Source organism: Amblyraja radiata, chromosome 14 (assembly GCF_010909765.2).
Source record: "Amblyraja radiata isolate CabotCenter1 chromosome 14, sAmbRad1.1.pri, whole genome shotgun sequence".
Classification (NCBI taxonomy): domain Eukaryota; kingdom Metazoa; phylum Chordata; class Chondrichthyes; order Rajiformes; family Rajidae; genus Amblyraja; species Amblyraja radiata.
The window spans coordinates 32,188,273-32,204,278 of record NC_045969.1 but is presented as its reverse complement, the minus strand read 5'-3'; the positions used below and the strand labels follow the sequence as shown (position 1 = coordinate 32,204,278).

The 16,006-nt window shown below is 42.7% G+C and overlaps 1 protein-coding gene across 2 annotated transcripts in view; it reads left to right on the top strand.

Annotated features, from left to right (window-relative positions):
* f5 (coagulation factor V) overlaps positions 1 to 16,006 on the top strand; it is a 58,990-nt gene that overhangs the window by 7,942 nt on the left and 35,042 nt on the right. Inside the window, exons 4-9 of one of the 2 annotated variants that reach the window (XM_033033046.1) lie at positions 4,061 to 4,270; positions 5,476 to 5,631; positions 8,795 to 9,016; positions 11,389 to 11,548; positions 12,309 to 12,492; positions 13,789 to 13,891. In XM_033033046.1, the coding sequence (XP_032888937.1) occupies positions 4,061 to 4,270; positions 5,476 to 5,631; positions 8,795 to 9,016; positions 11,389 to 11,548; positions 12,309 to 12,492; positions 13,789 to 13,891 (1,035 nt within the window). Of the gene's footprint in view, positions 1 to 4,060; positions 4,271 to 5,475; positions 5,632 to 8,794; positions 9,017 to 11,388; positions 11,549 to 12,299; positions 12,493 to 13,788; positions 13,892 to 16,006 lie in introns of both variants that reach the window. The other variant, XM_033033044.1, reaches the window with a different exon arrangement.

Genomic DNA, 16,006 nt, shown 5'->3' with positions numbered 1-16,006 from the left:
TAAAGATTCTAATGACTTTTTACAGTTTCTTAAAAAGTTTTATTTAGAATGCTATGGAACGGGATGTCTTGCCTAATGAAAAGCACAAATAGAACAAAAATTGGAATGATAGGCCAGAAGAAGCCAATTCAATCAGATCTTGGCTGATGTAAACCCCAGATCCATTTGGATAGGGAAGTAGTAATTGGATATTTAGGATGACACATCTGCCCCTCATAGCGCCAGGCACCCGGGTTCGATCCTGACCTCAGGTTCTGTCTGTGTGTGGAGTTTGCACATTCTCCCTGTGACTGCGTTGGTTTCCTCCGGGTGCTCTGGTTTCCCCATCCCAAAGAAACGATTCAGGTTGGGACAGTTCTTTAGACTCAATGTGTCCGAAGACCTATCCATGTTCTCCTGAGATGTTGCCTAACCCACTGAGTCACCCCAGCACTCTGTCCTCTTTTGTAAAGATGTAAGCATCTGCAATTCCTTCCTTCAATAATTGGACCAGTATTATTTTACTCTGGGAAGAGACGTGAGACATAGAGGTGTGCTGTGTTTCCCTGCATTGGTCTTTGGGTAATGAATGAAGAATACAAAGACAATGAAATAGATCACATTCAGTAGAATGACTGAGGACATAAAAACACCAATTGATCCTGTTACTTCCTGCTTCACGCCTAGAAAACTGCATTATTACTTCAAATACGGCAGGTGCTGGAAAATTGGATTAAAGGAAGAAAACGCGATCTAATAAGTTGTGCCCAAATTAAATTGTCGAATGGTTCTTTTGAAGTTTAATGAGAACCACATGTTGTTCATCAAATGTAAAAGGCTGAACGTGTCGCAGGTTTAAGCTATCAAATTAAGTTAGCCGGAAAGCATTCCTCAACCATTCCAAAGGTTAGTTATTTGGCAAACAACTTCTAAAGAAATTCCACGCATCAAAATTGTCGGTTAAACTAACAGCCTTCAACAATCGAAAAGGTGGCTTCAAGAAGTTGGTGAAAAAGAGAGGACCTCAGTTCTCCACCCAGATCCGTTGGCTTCACAATTCGTAGCTCTTCAATCCATTTGTCTCAACAACTATTTTCATCTCTGGCCTTTATCCAACCATCTTCCTTTCAACACCCCCCCCCCCCCCCTCCCCTCCCCTGTCTGTGACCACCTATTACCTGCCACACTTTCTCCTGCCCCTCCTCTAGTTTTTATTCCCCCTCCCCACAATCAGTCTGAAGAAGGATCCCAACCCAAAATATCACCTATCCATGTTCTCAAGGGATGCGGCCTGAGATGCTGTTATTCCTGCATTTTGTGTCTTTTTTTTTGTAAACCAGCATCTGCAGTTCCTTGTTTCTAAATTGGTGAAAAAGATCCTTTCTGAAGGATCCTTTCTGACTTGTGCTCCAGTCTATATTTAAATCCCAGAACTTGACATAAGTTGTCACATCAGATTAAAAATTTGAAAATGCCTGAAAATACACAAAGCATGAGGAACAATCTGCTCATGCATGGTGATAGTTTTCTAATTTTCTTTAATTTGATCCACCACTATTTTCAATTATAGCTGTGTAGCTGCCTGTTGGAGGAGGGGACTTCCACAGCCTTGTTACACTGGATTAATCTGATTGCTGCACTATGATGCCCAGTGTTTTTTGTAAATGTAAATACTTGGAAGGACAAGCTGATTTTCCCTTGAAAACCTGCTTAATGTTTAACGTAACTGTATGTGTTGGAAAAGGGGGCAAGCCAGAAACAGCCAAAACCCAAACCAAAAGTAATTATTTTATAACGTGCTAGATTAGTTTTTAATTTGTTTTGCATTCGAGTCATAGAGATGTCCAGCATGGAAACAGGCCCTTTAGCCCATCTTGTCCATGCCGACTAAGTTGGCATACAGGGCTAGTCTGCTTTTGCCTGCTTTTGGCCCATATTCTTCTAACCCCTCTATTCATATACAGTATCTGTCCAAATGACTTTTAAAAGTCGTAATTGTATCCGCTTCTATAGTTTCCTCTGGCAGAGCAATCCAGATACGGACTTCCCTCTCAGTGGAAGGGTTGCCCCCGAGGTCCCTCTTATATTGCTCCCCTATCACCTTAAGCCTATGCCCACAGAGTCGTCCACCCTGGGGAAAAAGACAATGAACGTTCACTTCATCCATGTCACTCATGAGCTTTTGCACCTCTATAAGGTCAGTACTCAAACTCCAACCCTCCGAAGTAAATAATCCCAGCCTATCCCACCTCTCTCTAAACTGTAAACCCAGGCAACATCCTGGTGAATGTCATCTGCACCCTATCCAATTTAATAACCTGCTGAGCTACTCCAGCAATCTGCATATTCTCTAGTCCAATTGTTGTTGCAGAAGTATTTTAACAGCCAATTAAGAACACAAAGTAACAGTCAAATAGTCAAGAACCAGAGGATGTAGTTTGAAGGTGAGAGGGGAAAGATTTAATAGGAACCTGAGCAGGCAATATTTTTACTCAAAGTGTGGTGGGTATCTGGAACGAGCTGCCAGATAAGGTAGTTGAGGAAGGTACTATTTTAACAATGTTTAAAACCATTTAGACAGGTACCCAGATAGGAAAGATTTAGAGCGATATGGGCCAATTCGGGCAGGTGGGACTAGTGTAGATGGGGCGTGTTGGTCAGCATGGGCAAGACGGGCTGAAGGGCCTGTTTCACACTGTAAGATTATGACTTTAAAATAGTGAAATTTAAGGCAGCACTGAACTAATAGCTCATCTCCAAACTCCGAGGTGTTCCCAGTGTCCAAGAGACCGCACACTAGAGCTGGGGGAATAAGTCAGCAACCACACCACAAGAGTACTGGCAAGTGGAGTACAATCGAGCCATTCACAGAGTGCAGATACGTAATAAAGGGAATAACGTTTACTGGACTTTATCGTGCACTATTACTTTTATCACATATCTGTACACTGTGGATGGCTTGATTGTAATCAGCCATGATCATATTGAATGGCGGTGCAGGCTCGAAGGGCCGAATGGCCTACTCCTGCACCTATTTTCTATGTTTCTATGTAATCATGTATAGTCTTTCCGCTGACTGATTAGCAGGCAACAAAAGCTTTTCACTGTACCTCGGTACACGTGACACTAAACTAAACTAAACTAAAGAGTGTCACTTGGAGGTCTATGAAATCTTCCAAATAGGGTAACTGGCACAGATACCAGAAGGAAATGCAACCCGAAAATTAGTCATAGTGCAAAATCAACAAGTAGTTATCAGAGTAGTCTGAAGAACAAGTAGTCTGAACGTCGCCCATTCCTTCTCTCCATAGATGCTGCCTCACCCACTGAGTTTCTCCAGCATTTTTGTCTACCTTTGATTTTTCCAGCATCTGCAGTTCTTTCTTAAACAAATAGATATCATGATAATTTTTCCAGTATGTATTTAAAAGCATGAGAGGCATGGAAACGGTAGACAATCAGAACCTTTCTCCCATAGTGGATATATCAAATACCAGAGGGTGTAGCTTTCAAATGAGAGGCACAAAGTTTACAGCAGATGTACAGAGCAAGTTATTTTTACACAGAGGGTGGTGGGTGCCTGGAACGTGCTGTCGGGAGGTGAAGTTAGAGGCCGATACGATGGTGGCATTAAAGAGGCTTTTAGATAGACACATGGATATGCAGGGAATAGAGGGAAATGGATAACATGCAGGCAGATTAGTTGATCATGGCATCGTGTTTGGCATGGACATTGTGGGCCTAAGGACTTGTTCCTGTGCTGTATGCTCTATGTTTTTTATGTTCATAAGTCATAGGAGCAGAATTAGGCCATTTGGACCATCGAGCCAATTCCTACATTGCAGATCTATCTTTCCCTCTCAACCCCATTCTCCTGCCTTCTCCCCATAACCTTTGAGACCCTTACTAATCAAGAACCTGTCAATCTCTGCTTTTAAAATACCCAAGGACTTGGCCTCCACTGCAATCTGTTTATGGTAAAAATAAGTGGAAAATCAAGAAATTAAAAATGCATGTGAAATAATTTTGTATTTTGAAATTTAGGAAACATTAACATTGTTATTTTTTGTGTGTGGCTTAGGATTCATTCATGGAAGCAAATTATACTTCGAAAGCAATGACGAACATATTAAGCCAATGCAAGAACATACTTATGAATGGAAGATCACGAAAGAAGTAGGACCAACAACATTTGATCCTCAGTGCTTAACGTATATTTATTCTTCTGATGTTGATGTTGTAAAAGATAGGCAGTCAGGATTGATTGGAGCCCTACTCATCTGCAAGCCAGGTAATTCAGTTTTTGGTCTACTACCACTTAGTATTACTTTACTGTCATTACATACAATACAATACAATACAATTTATTGTCATTTGGACCCCTTGAGGTCCAAACGAAATGTCGTTTCTGCAGCCATACATTACAAAACAAAAAGACCCGAGACACAACACAGTTTACACAAACATCCATCACATCATTGTGATGGAAGGCAAAAAAAAAACTTATCTCTCCACTGCACTCTCCCCCCCGATGTCAGAGTCAGAGTCAAAGTCAAAGCCCCCGGCTGGCGATGGTGATTGTCCCGCAGCCATTAAAGCCACGCCGGGTGATGCAAGGTCGTGCACCGGGTCTAGATGTTAGAGCCCCCGGCGTGCGCTCGCAGAGTCCCGCAGCCATTCCAAGCCGCGCGGGGCGATGGTGTAAGGCCCCGCTCAGGTAATCTTCAACCCCGCAACTCGGGCGGGAGAAGTCGCCGTTGCGGAAGCCCCGAAAAGCGGTCTCCCAGCAGGGACCCGCGGGCTCCCGGTGCCGCCGTCCGCCAAACCCGCAGTTGCAGCCTCCAAATCTCCGGAGGTCGGGTGGCAGCGACCTTTGTAGCTATTTCTTCCTTTGATGCCCAATCCTGGAACCAATCTATCCCGTTCAGTCTGATGGGAAATGGGGACTAATCAAGAATCTGTCAATCTCCACTTTAAAAATATCCATCGACTTGCCTTCCACAGTCGTCTGTGGCAAAGAATTCCACTGATTCACCAACCTCTGGCTAAAAATATTCCTCATCTCCTTTCTAAAGGTACGTCCTTTTATACTGAGGTTCTGGCCTCTGGTCCTAGACTCTCCCACTAGTGGAAACATTCACTCTATCCTGGTCTTTCACTATTTGGTAAGTTTCAATGAGCTGTTCCCCATCATCCCTCTAAACTCCAGGATTTTACGCATTAATATTAATGCCTGATATCTCAAGAGATCCTGGTTCAATCTTGACCTCAGGTACCCGTCTGTGTGGCACTTGCATGCTCTCCCTGCTAAAGTGTATTTTTTCCTCCAATTTTTTCTCATCCCCGAAAGATGTGCTGGAAAGTTAATTGACAGCATTGTTTGGCCAGGACAACCCCTATAACTCCCACCCTGTCAGACCCCTGCAACTCTGAGCCACAACAACTTTATGGCCAAGAATCTTCCAGTAATGCTCATTTCTTCTTCATTCTGCGCAGGTAGTTTAGATGAAAACGGGGAACAAAATGAATTCCAATCAGAGTTTGTTTTACTGTTCTCTGTATTCGATGAAAGTAGGAGCTGGTATTATGAGGATGAAAAGACTCCTATCAAGATGTACTCTATCAATGGATTTACGAATGGCACTTTACCAGGTACAAGGAGATTATTTATAGACTTACCTTGATGCGTTTGCTTCAGATCTCAGTCCTACTTGAAATGACTATAAGCTTGTTAGTTTTGCTCCAGTATTAATGCAGGTGGAGCAGGCCAGTCTGATGTTAAGGAAGATAAATTTTGAAGCAAAACAGGACATCATTGCTAGTTCACTCGGTTGAGACCATATAAGTGTAGGGATGAGTAGGAAGGAACTGCAAATGCTGGTTTATACTGAAGATAGACACAAAATGCTGTAGTCACTCAGTGGATCAGGAGAAAAGGAATAGATGATGTTTCGGGGCAGAACCCGAATGTGTAGCGATTAAAGTTTTGTTCAATTTGTCCCTGGGATATTGATATGTATAAGAATTAAATCTGAAGAAGGGTCTCGACTCAAAAGGTCACCTATCCACGTTTTCCAGAGATGCTGCCTGACCCACTGAGTTACTCCAGATAGACTTTTCAGGTAGCAAAGATAGACTTTGTATCAATCTCAGGATTAGTACACATTTCTTCTGATCTCCCTTTTTCAATTTCTGCAGATTGGTGCACATCTCATGGACCCAATCAAAATAAAAAATTATGCTGTTCTTTCATGGTTCTGTAGGCTCTGCACTGAAACTCCAAGAAATGAAGGGAGCTGTATGCTGAGATTGTGATGTTGTGTACACCAGAAAGCTCCAAGCTCCATTTCAGAGCAAGGCGATAAATTCCTGTATAAAATCATGGGAGGAATACATTGGATAAACCCACTGAGTTTCTTGCCTAGGGTAGGGGAATGGAGAACTAGACATAGGTTTAAGGTGAAGGGGGAAAGAGTTAATAGAAATTTGAGGGGTACCATTTTCGCACAAAGAGTGGTGGATGTATGGAACAAGCTTCCATATGAGGTAGTTGAGGTAGAGACTATCGCAATGTTCAAGAAACAATTAGAAAGGTACATGGAAAGGTTAGGTTTGGAGGGATATGGGCCAAACATAGGCAGGTGTAGATGAGACATTTTGGTTAGTGTGGGCAAGGTGGGCCTGTTTCCACGCTGTATGGACTCTATGACTAATTTAGATAAACTGGGCTGAAACAGAAACCTAGAATGAAAGATCAGCCAAAGTTTACTTGCCCAATGTATAAAATGCACGATATCTCCTGTATTAAGTGCATCACCATGCTATGTACACCTGTATTAACTTACAGCCCAGATAACCATCTAAAGACCAGTTAGAGGGACTGAGTTATCAGCTCCACAAGGACAAGCAAATATATTTTCTACCAGAAAGAAATTATTGCAATTATTTTTAAGTTTGCTACATATCATTGTAATTTATTTCATAAATAAATAAATCTCAACATTTCCAAAGTGCATTTTCAATGATGTAGAATTGGAATTGTAGGTTGGAAGCAATTCTAAAACAAGAAACATTTTCCCAATTTCCTGAAGCACGGTGTCCCCAATGTTTCCGCAATGTCCAAACGTGATCCTTGATATCAATGGATATGGAGATGATTGGAACCCTTGTTGCTGGCTCCTGTCCTCCCAGTGACCTGGCCTCTGGAGGTTACTGTTTGGGTTACTCGTGTGGCCCATTGGTACTGCTACCTGGAGTCATGCAACCTAAGTTTTTTGCCTGTTACATTGGGTATCAGAATTCGAGAGGTCATTCTTTCACTACCCTATCTCACTCATGAATGGTCCTCCAATATGTTAGGGGGTGGTCCCGATCTTCCAACCTACCTCATTGCGGACTTTGGACTTTTTCTCTGCAACCGTCAAGAGAATCAAGAGTGTTTTATTGTCACATGAACCGAAACGGAACAATGAACTACATGATGGGCAAAGTAGCACTTGTGGAAGAAAAATGCCATGTTTGGCATGGGCATCCTTGGTGAGAAGACCAGTTGCACTTTAATCCCAACTGGTGCGATCAGGTGTTCTTGCAAAGAATTCCCCTCAATGTTACTGATGCTCTTTGGTGCCTCTGCTGCAAACATGAAACGCCTTGCCTTGCGAGATGTTTTGGTCTGAGATCATGATCAACAACCTAGGTTTACATTTAAGTTTATTATTGTCACGAATGCCAAGGTGCAGTGAAAAGCTTTGTTTTGCCTGCGATCCAATCAGATCAGATAATACCATACATAAATACAATCGTCAAACTCAAGTACAACAGATTGAGCAAATAGAAAGATACAGAGTGCGGAACATCGCTCTCAGCAATGTAGCGCATCAGTTGCAGTATCCGCAATTGGGTAGAGGTGAATTGGACAGTACTCTAGCTTGTGGAAGGACTGTTCAGAAGCCTGATAACAGAGGGGAAGAAGCTATTCCTGAGTCTGGTGATGCTTTCTTTCAAGTTTTTGTATCTTCTGTCCGATGCGGGTGGAGAGAAGAAAGAATGGCTGGGGTGGGAGAGGTCTTTGATTATGATGGCTGCAAGGAATTAGGGAAGAGGAATTTGGGGCCCCAGATCCATTAAGACCACATCTCGGAGGATCTACTGATAAAGCATTTGGAAAGGAAATGCCAATGAGGCAGGGATCATCGTTTATATAAACATTAATCGTAGCAGAAATCTGTGCAACTCTTTGGTTGAAGAAAGGCACATGGGCACAACACCTGATGGAACTGTGTTTCAACACTGATCTAAGTGGCACTGTGAAAGGAAAACAAATTTCACAGGGTAATTCAAGTCATATTTTTTAGTTTTAGTTTTAGAGATACAGCACGGAAACAGGCCCTTCGGCCCACTGGGTCTGCACCGACCCGCGATCATCGCACAATTACACTATCCTACACACACTAGGGACAATTCAGTTATACCAAGCCAATTTACCTACAAACCTGTAATTCTTCGGAGTGTGGGAGGAAACCAAAGATCTCGGAGAAAACCCACATAGTTACGGGGAGAAGGTACCAACTCGGTACAGACAGCACCCGTAGTCAGGATCGAACCTGGGTCTCCAGTGCTGCAAGCACTGTAAGGCAGCAACTCAACCGCTGCACCACCATGCTGTCCCTAAATCTATGGATCCCATATCTATGGATTTTCTGCACTTTTTTGAAAATGTAATACCAGACAAATATTTTAAAACTTTAATGATTTGGCAGATACCGTGATATTTTGATGGTGTTGCTAAATTAATGTTTTTTTCTCTCTGTTATAGAACTCAATGTCAGTGTTTATGGCAAGATTAGTTGGCATCTGATTGGTATGAGCTATGGTCCGGAAATCTTCTCAGTCCACTTTAATGGCCAAGTCCTGTTGCAAAATAACCACAGAGTGTCGTCCATTGGCCTGACTCCAGGCTCCTCCATCACTGCTGAGATGCTTCCCACCGAAGTTGGAAAATGGCTGCTCTCTTCTCAAGTGCAGCATCATCGCCAGGGTAAGGGCAAGGACATGCTTATTGATTCCAGGTATATCTTTTATTGATGTTAGTACAATTTGGTGGACTGCAGTTAATGGTCTTCAGGTTGAGAAGGAACATGAACTAAGAGCCATTAACATAGAAACATAGAAAATAGGTGCAGGAGTAGGCCATTCGGCCCTTCGAGCCTGCACCGCCATTCAATATGATCATGGCTGATCATCCAACTCAGTATCCTGTACCTGCCTTCTCTCCATACCCCCTGATCCCTTTAGCCACAAGGACCACACCTAACTCCCTCTTAAATATAGCCAATGAACTGGCCTCAACTACCTTCTGTGGCAGAGAATTCCAGAGATTCACCACTCTCTGTGTGAAAAATGTTTTTCTCATCTCGATCCTAAAAGATTTCCCCCTTATCCTTAAACTGTGACCCCTTGTTCTGGAGATCCCCAACATCGGGAACAATCTTCCTGCATCTAGCCTGTCCAACCCCTTAAGAATTTTGTAAGTTTCTATAAGATCCCCCCTCAATCTTCTAAATTCTAGTGAGTACTAGCCGAGTCTATCCAGTCTTTCTTCATATGAAAGTCCTGACATCCCAGGAATCAGTCTGGTGAACCTTCTCTGTACTCCCTCTATGACAAGAATGTCTTTCCTCAGATTAGGTTCCTCAGTTTAGTTTCCTCAGAACACCAAATAGAAACCCCTAAACCCACCATAATTGCCCATTTCTGGACCATATGTTTATATATATTTTCTCCCAACATAAAAGGAGATGAGAAAGGACACAAATGCTGGAGTAACTCAGCGGGTCAGGCAGCTGCATCCCTGGAGACCATGGTTCGATGACGTTTTGGTCGGGACTCTTCTTCAGACTGATATCTTCAGATTAGTCTAAAGGGCGGCATGGTGCCGCAGTTGCTGCCTACAGCGCTGGAGACCCGGGTTTGATCCTGACTACAGAGTTTGTATGTTCTCTCTGTGACGGTGTGGGTTTTCTGGTTTCCTCCCACATTTCAAAGACGTACAGGTTTGTAGATTAATTGGCTGTGGTAAAGATTGTAAATTGTCCCTAGTTTGTAGGATAGTGCTAGTGTACGGGATCGCAAAGTTGATGCGGACTCAATGGGCCAAAGGGCCTGTTTCAGCGCTGTATCTCTAAACTAAACTAAAGGATCCCGATCTGAAACATCATCTATCCATGTTCTCAAGGGATGCTGCCTGACCTTCGGAGTTACTCCAGCACTTTGTGTCCTTTTTGTAAACCGGCATCTGCAATTCCTTGCTTCCACATAAAAGGAGGTGATTCAGCCCATCAAGTCAATGCTGGCCATCAGAGCAAACCTATCAATTCCATTCCATTGCTTATTTCCCTGTGTCTGGTCTATTTTCACCATCAGAAACTGCGGTTCTCTCTCTGGCAACTGCACTCCCATAAAGCATTAGGTAGCAAATTCTAGGAATTTTCCCTACCTATGATACTTTATCGTTCCATGTACCTAGGTACAATGAAATGCTTTGTTTTGCATACAACCCCGGTAAACCTCACCGAGGCAGTACACATGTCACCAGGATTTGTCGCTGACAAAGTTACAAAAGTTAACTGAACGGTCCCATCTATGTGGCAGCACCACCCCCCCACCCCCCCCACCACCAGGTCCCCTCTTTGATCTCGTCCCCACCCACTGAGTCCTTCATTCTCAATATGAAAAGATCAGTGACATACATTGAAGTCAGAGTAATTAGAAGGGCATTACAAGAACACATAGTTCTCAGGATAATGTTGATCGGCTCAATAAGAAGTTGCAAAGCTGGGAGGGATTGTGGCAGTAATCTGAACCAATTGCTGCCACTAATTTAATTAATAGAATAGTACAGTACAGGAACAGGCCCTTTGGCCCACTATGTCTGTGCCCAACATGATTCCACGATAAGCTAATCAGCTCTGCCCCTGCACATGTTCCATTCCCTGCAAATCCATAAGGGTGGAACACCCGGAGGAAACCCACAGGGAGAACGTGCACACTCCACACACAGGCAGCACCTGAGGACCTGGCAATGCAGAGGTTGACAGATTCTTGATTAGTAAGCGTGTCAGGTTATGGAGCAAAGGCAGGAGAATGGGGATGAGAGGGAAAGATAGATCAGCCATGATTCAATGGCGGAATAGACTTGATGGGCCGAATGGTCTAATTCTGCTCCTAGAACTTATGGACTAAGATTGGGATTGAACTTGGGTTTCTGGTGCTGTGAGGCAGCAGCTCTACCAGCTGGTCACTGCGCTACCTATTGACGTCCATCCCTCCTGTTCCAGTGTGAAAGGTGAGCTGCAGGCATTTAGGATTTGCATAAAAATACTTACTTTCTTGTGATGTTTTCTCAAATAGCTGAACTCTATGGATTTCTCAACATTGAAGAAGGTGACCTTGAGCAACCTTCCATAGGATATCATTCAACCAGCTCATCAGGAAAGATTCGACAGTACTTCATTGCAGCCGAAGAAATGAATTGGAATTATGCTTCTGATATCCCCAGCTATATTGACAGGTAGCTCAGTTTGGTCTCAAAGTGAATGGGCTGAAGCAATGAAATGGATAATGTGCTTCAGCCTCTGAAACAAGTTAATGGTGAAGTATATCCATTATTTGATGTGTTTTCATGTGGAAACAAAGAGGAGGCAAGGCTGTTGAAATGTTACTCTTATGTTTTTGAGCATTTCTGCCTCATAAGCTATATGGACAGGAACTTGAATAGGAAAGATTTAGAGGGATATGGGCCAAATGTGGGCAGGTGGGACTATGTGGATGGGGCATGTTGGGCGGTGTAGGCAAGTTGGGCCAAACAGCCTGTTTCCATGCCATGTGATTCCATTGAAAAAAAAGAATAAAAGCACCTCTCTTTCCAATCCCAGTGTGGTTTTCATCCCTCCCTCTATCAAAACTGCATTACTGCAGGAGCTTCAACTGTACCGCAGTCTGAAGTAGTGTCCCCACCCAAAACGTCACCTGTCCATTCCCTCCACAGATGCTGCCTGACCCTCTGAGTTCCTCCAGTGCTTTTTGTCGTGCTCATGCCTTAGTCATTTCTAGACTTGGGAGAATAGGAAGCAGGGGTTGGAAGAGACTGGCTTGTTGGGCTTGAGACAATGGGAGGAGCTCATGGGCGTGGGTGAGTGGTGCCTGCTTTACCTTTTTAGAAGGGGTTCCCAGCATGATCAATTCAATAATGGGCTGGTGAAACGTTAATGTCATAAGCACTATTCTCCCCATGAATTAACTTTGTGTTTAACACTCCATAGTGATTACAGATCTAAGTATTTGGAGAAACGACCAAACCGGATCGGCAAAATATATAAAAAGGCAAAATATGTGGAATACACAGATGAAACTTTCACTAAATGTAAACCATTGGAAGAAGACAAAGGTGTATCGATGCTACAAGATGGAATTGGGGCACCAATCATTCGAGGTGAAGTCGGAGATATAATTAAGGTACACTTATGCAGGAACATTTAACTGTGGCCTTGGTTATTAACAGATTAGCATTATAGTATATTTTTTTATTATTTATGAAAATACTACCTGTAAAAAGGAAGCTAAAAGATATAACCATATATGTGCCGATGAAAGGTTTTAGTGCAGAATATCTAATTTCTAAATCACTCTCTATGTGAAGCGATAACTTACTGAAATGTAAAGTGCAAAAAAATATATAATTTCACTGTACATGTGATAATAAAGAACCATTGAATATATCCAAAGAGACAAAGTGTTGGAGTAGCTCAATGGGTCAGGCAGCATCTCTGGACAACATGGATAGGTGACGTTTCAGCTCTGAAGAAGGGTCCCGACCCAAACGTCACCCATCTGTGATCAAAAATCCACACTAAACAACACTCCATAGTACTTCTAAGTTGAGGTAAGTGTGGTCATATAGCGTGGAAACTGGCCCTTCAGCCCATCTTGCCCTCGCTGAACAACATGTCCCATCTATACTGTTGTGTAGTATTCACGAGCCTGATGGTTGTTGGGGAAAAGCTGCTCTTGAGCCTAGTGGTCCCGGTTTTCATATTTTTGTACCTGTTTCCAATGGTAGGAGTGAAATGAGAGCGTGGCCAAAATAGTGTGGGTTCATGATGATGTTGGCTGCCAACATTTTGAGGCAGTGTCTCCTGTAGATCTTTTCGATGGTGGGGAATTCAGTACCCATGGGACAGTGTACATCACTGTCTGTAATCACCTTTGTTCATGGGTGTTCAAGTTGCAGAACTGGTCATGATGTCCCTAATCAGCATGGTCTCTACATATACCTGTAGAATGTCGATAGAGTGTATATTGACTTACTGACTTTCCTCAGTCGTCTAAGGAAGCGGAGGAGAAATAGACATCTTTCAAACTTTCGGCGCATTACGTAACCTTTATAAAGTGAGGACAAACATAATAAGTAGAACAAAGATTTCCGCTTTATGCAAATGTTTGGCTTAGGACATTTAGTTTTAGTTTAGTTTCGTTTAGATTAGATTAGAGATACAGCGTGGAAACAGGCCCTTCGGCCCACCAGTCCATGCTGACCATCGATCACCCTAGTTCTAGTCCTGCACACTAAGGAAAATTCACTGAAGCCAATTGGAGAATGGACAAACTCCATACAGACAGCACCTTTATCAAGGATTGAACCCGGGTCCCTGGTGCTATAAAGCAGCAATGTGTAGCCTTACTGTACAAATGTAGCAAGGTATCTTGAAAGAGATTACTTTCACAATTTATTTTAACTACTGTCTTTTGCAGATTTATTTTAAGAATAAGGCTAGTCGACCGTACAGCATCTACCCAAATGGTATTACAATCAGTAAAATAAATGAAGGAGTTAAATACCCCGGGAATTCCTCAGGTAAATAGAAACTTTAATGTTTTCATAACATCATTGGATCTGATCTTCTCAAACAGGTCGATGTATGTTCTACGTAAGGCCTGCTAACTAAAGCCAGCTCTAAAGTACCTTTTACTCCATCTATTGTTCTTGAGGTTGATTTCAAAAGTTCATAAGTCATAGGAGCAGCAGTAGGCCATTCGGCCCATCGAATCTACTACGCTATTCAATCATGGTTAATCTATCTTTCCTGCTCAACCTCATTCTCCTGCCTTCCTCACATCACTCTTGATACCCTTACCAATCAAGAATCTCTCAAAAATACCCAACGATTTGGCCTCCACTGCCGTCGTGGCAGTGAATTCCACAAGTTCACCACGCTCTGACTAAAGAGATTCCTCCTCATCTCCTTTCAAAAGGTGCCTTTTTTAAAAAATTCTTGATTGTATTTATGTATAGTATTATCTAACCTGGTTGGAAAGCATGCAAAACAAAGCTTTTCACTGTACATATCACAATAATTAACATAAACCTTTAAAGTTGTTTTCTTACCACTTAAAAAAAAAACTGTTTTCAACCTTTGAGTTTTATATTTAGTATAGAAATATAGAGAAGATTTGGGATACGATCCAACAGAATCTGGGTAAATTCTGAAAAATCTCCCTTGTATTCCATTCCATAAGGTAAAAAAAGCTGCTTTTTAAATCATAAGCCAAACACAAAAGTGCAGGTGGAACTCAGCGGGTCAGGCAACATCTGTGGAGGACATGGACATAAATCCCCTGGGCCTGATGGATTACATCCAAGGGTCTTGAGGGAGATAGCGGTGGGGATTGTGGATGCATTGGTGATAATTTTCCAAAACTCCCTGGAGGCAGGAACGGTCCCAGTGGATTGGAAAATGGCCAATGTAACACCTATATTTAAAAAAGGAAGTAAACAGAAGGCGGGTAACTATAGTCTAACTATAGTCTAACATCGGTGGTGGGTAAAATGTTAGAGACAATTATTAAAGAAACACTAACGGGGCACTTGGATAAACATGACTTCATCGGACAGAACCAGCATGGTTTTGTGAAGGGGAAGTCCTGTTTAACGAATCTGCTCGAATTCTTTGAGGAAGTAACAACCCGGGTGGATAAAGGGGAACCGGTGGATGTGGTATACTTGGACTTCCAAAAGGCTTTTGACAAGGTGCCACATAAGAGACTATTGCTAAAAATAAAAAATTATGGGATTGGGGGTAATATATTAGCATGGGTAGAGGATTGGCTAACAAATAGGAAGCAGAGAGTGGGGATAAATGGTTCATACTCGGGATGGCAACCGGTAACTAGCGGGGTTCCGCAAGGGTCGGTGCTGGGACCCCAGTTGTTCACAATTTATATAAATGATTTGGAGGAGGGAACCAAGTGTAATATATCAAAATTTGCGGACGATACAAAAATGGGAGGAAAAGTAGGGGATGAGGAGGATAGGAAGAGTCTGCAAAAGGATATAGATAAGCTAGGTGAGTGGGCAACAACTTGGCAGATGAAATTTAATACTAATAAATGTGAAGTCATTCACTTTGGGAAAAAAAATGATAGGGCAAGTTATTTTCTAAATGAGGAGGAGCTGCGTTGTAATGCAACGCAAAGGGATCTAGGGGTATTAGTACATGAATCACTAAAAGTTAGTATGCAGGTGCAGCAAGCAATCAGGAAGGCCAATGGAGTTTTGGCCTTTATTGCTAGGGGGATTGAGTATAAAAACACGGAGGTCTTGCTGCAGCTGTACACAGTATTAGTGAGACCACATTGGGAATACTGTGTACAGTTCTGGGGTCCATACTTAAGAAAGGATGTACTAGCCCTGGAGGCAGTGCAGCGAAGGTTTACAAGATTAATTCCTGCAATGAGGGGATTGACATATGAGGAAAGGTTAAGTAGGCTGGAACTCTACTCTTTGGAGTTTAGAAGAATGAGAGGCGATCTCATTGAAACATATAAGATCGTGAGGGGCCTTGATCAGGTGGATGCACCGAGGATGTTCCCAATGATCGGGGAAACTAGAACTAGGGGACATAGTTGCAGAATAAGGGGGGGCTCTTTTAAAACTGAGATGAGGAAGAACTTCTTCACCCAGAGGGTGGTT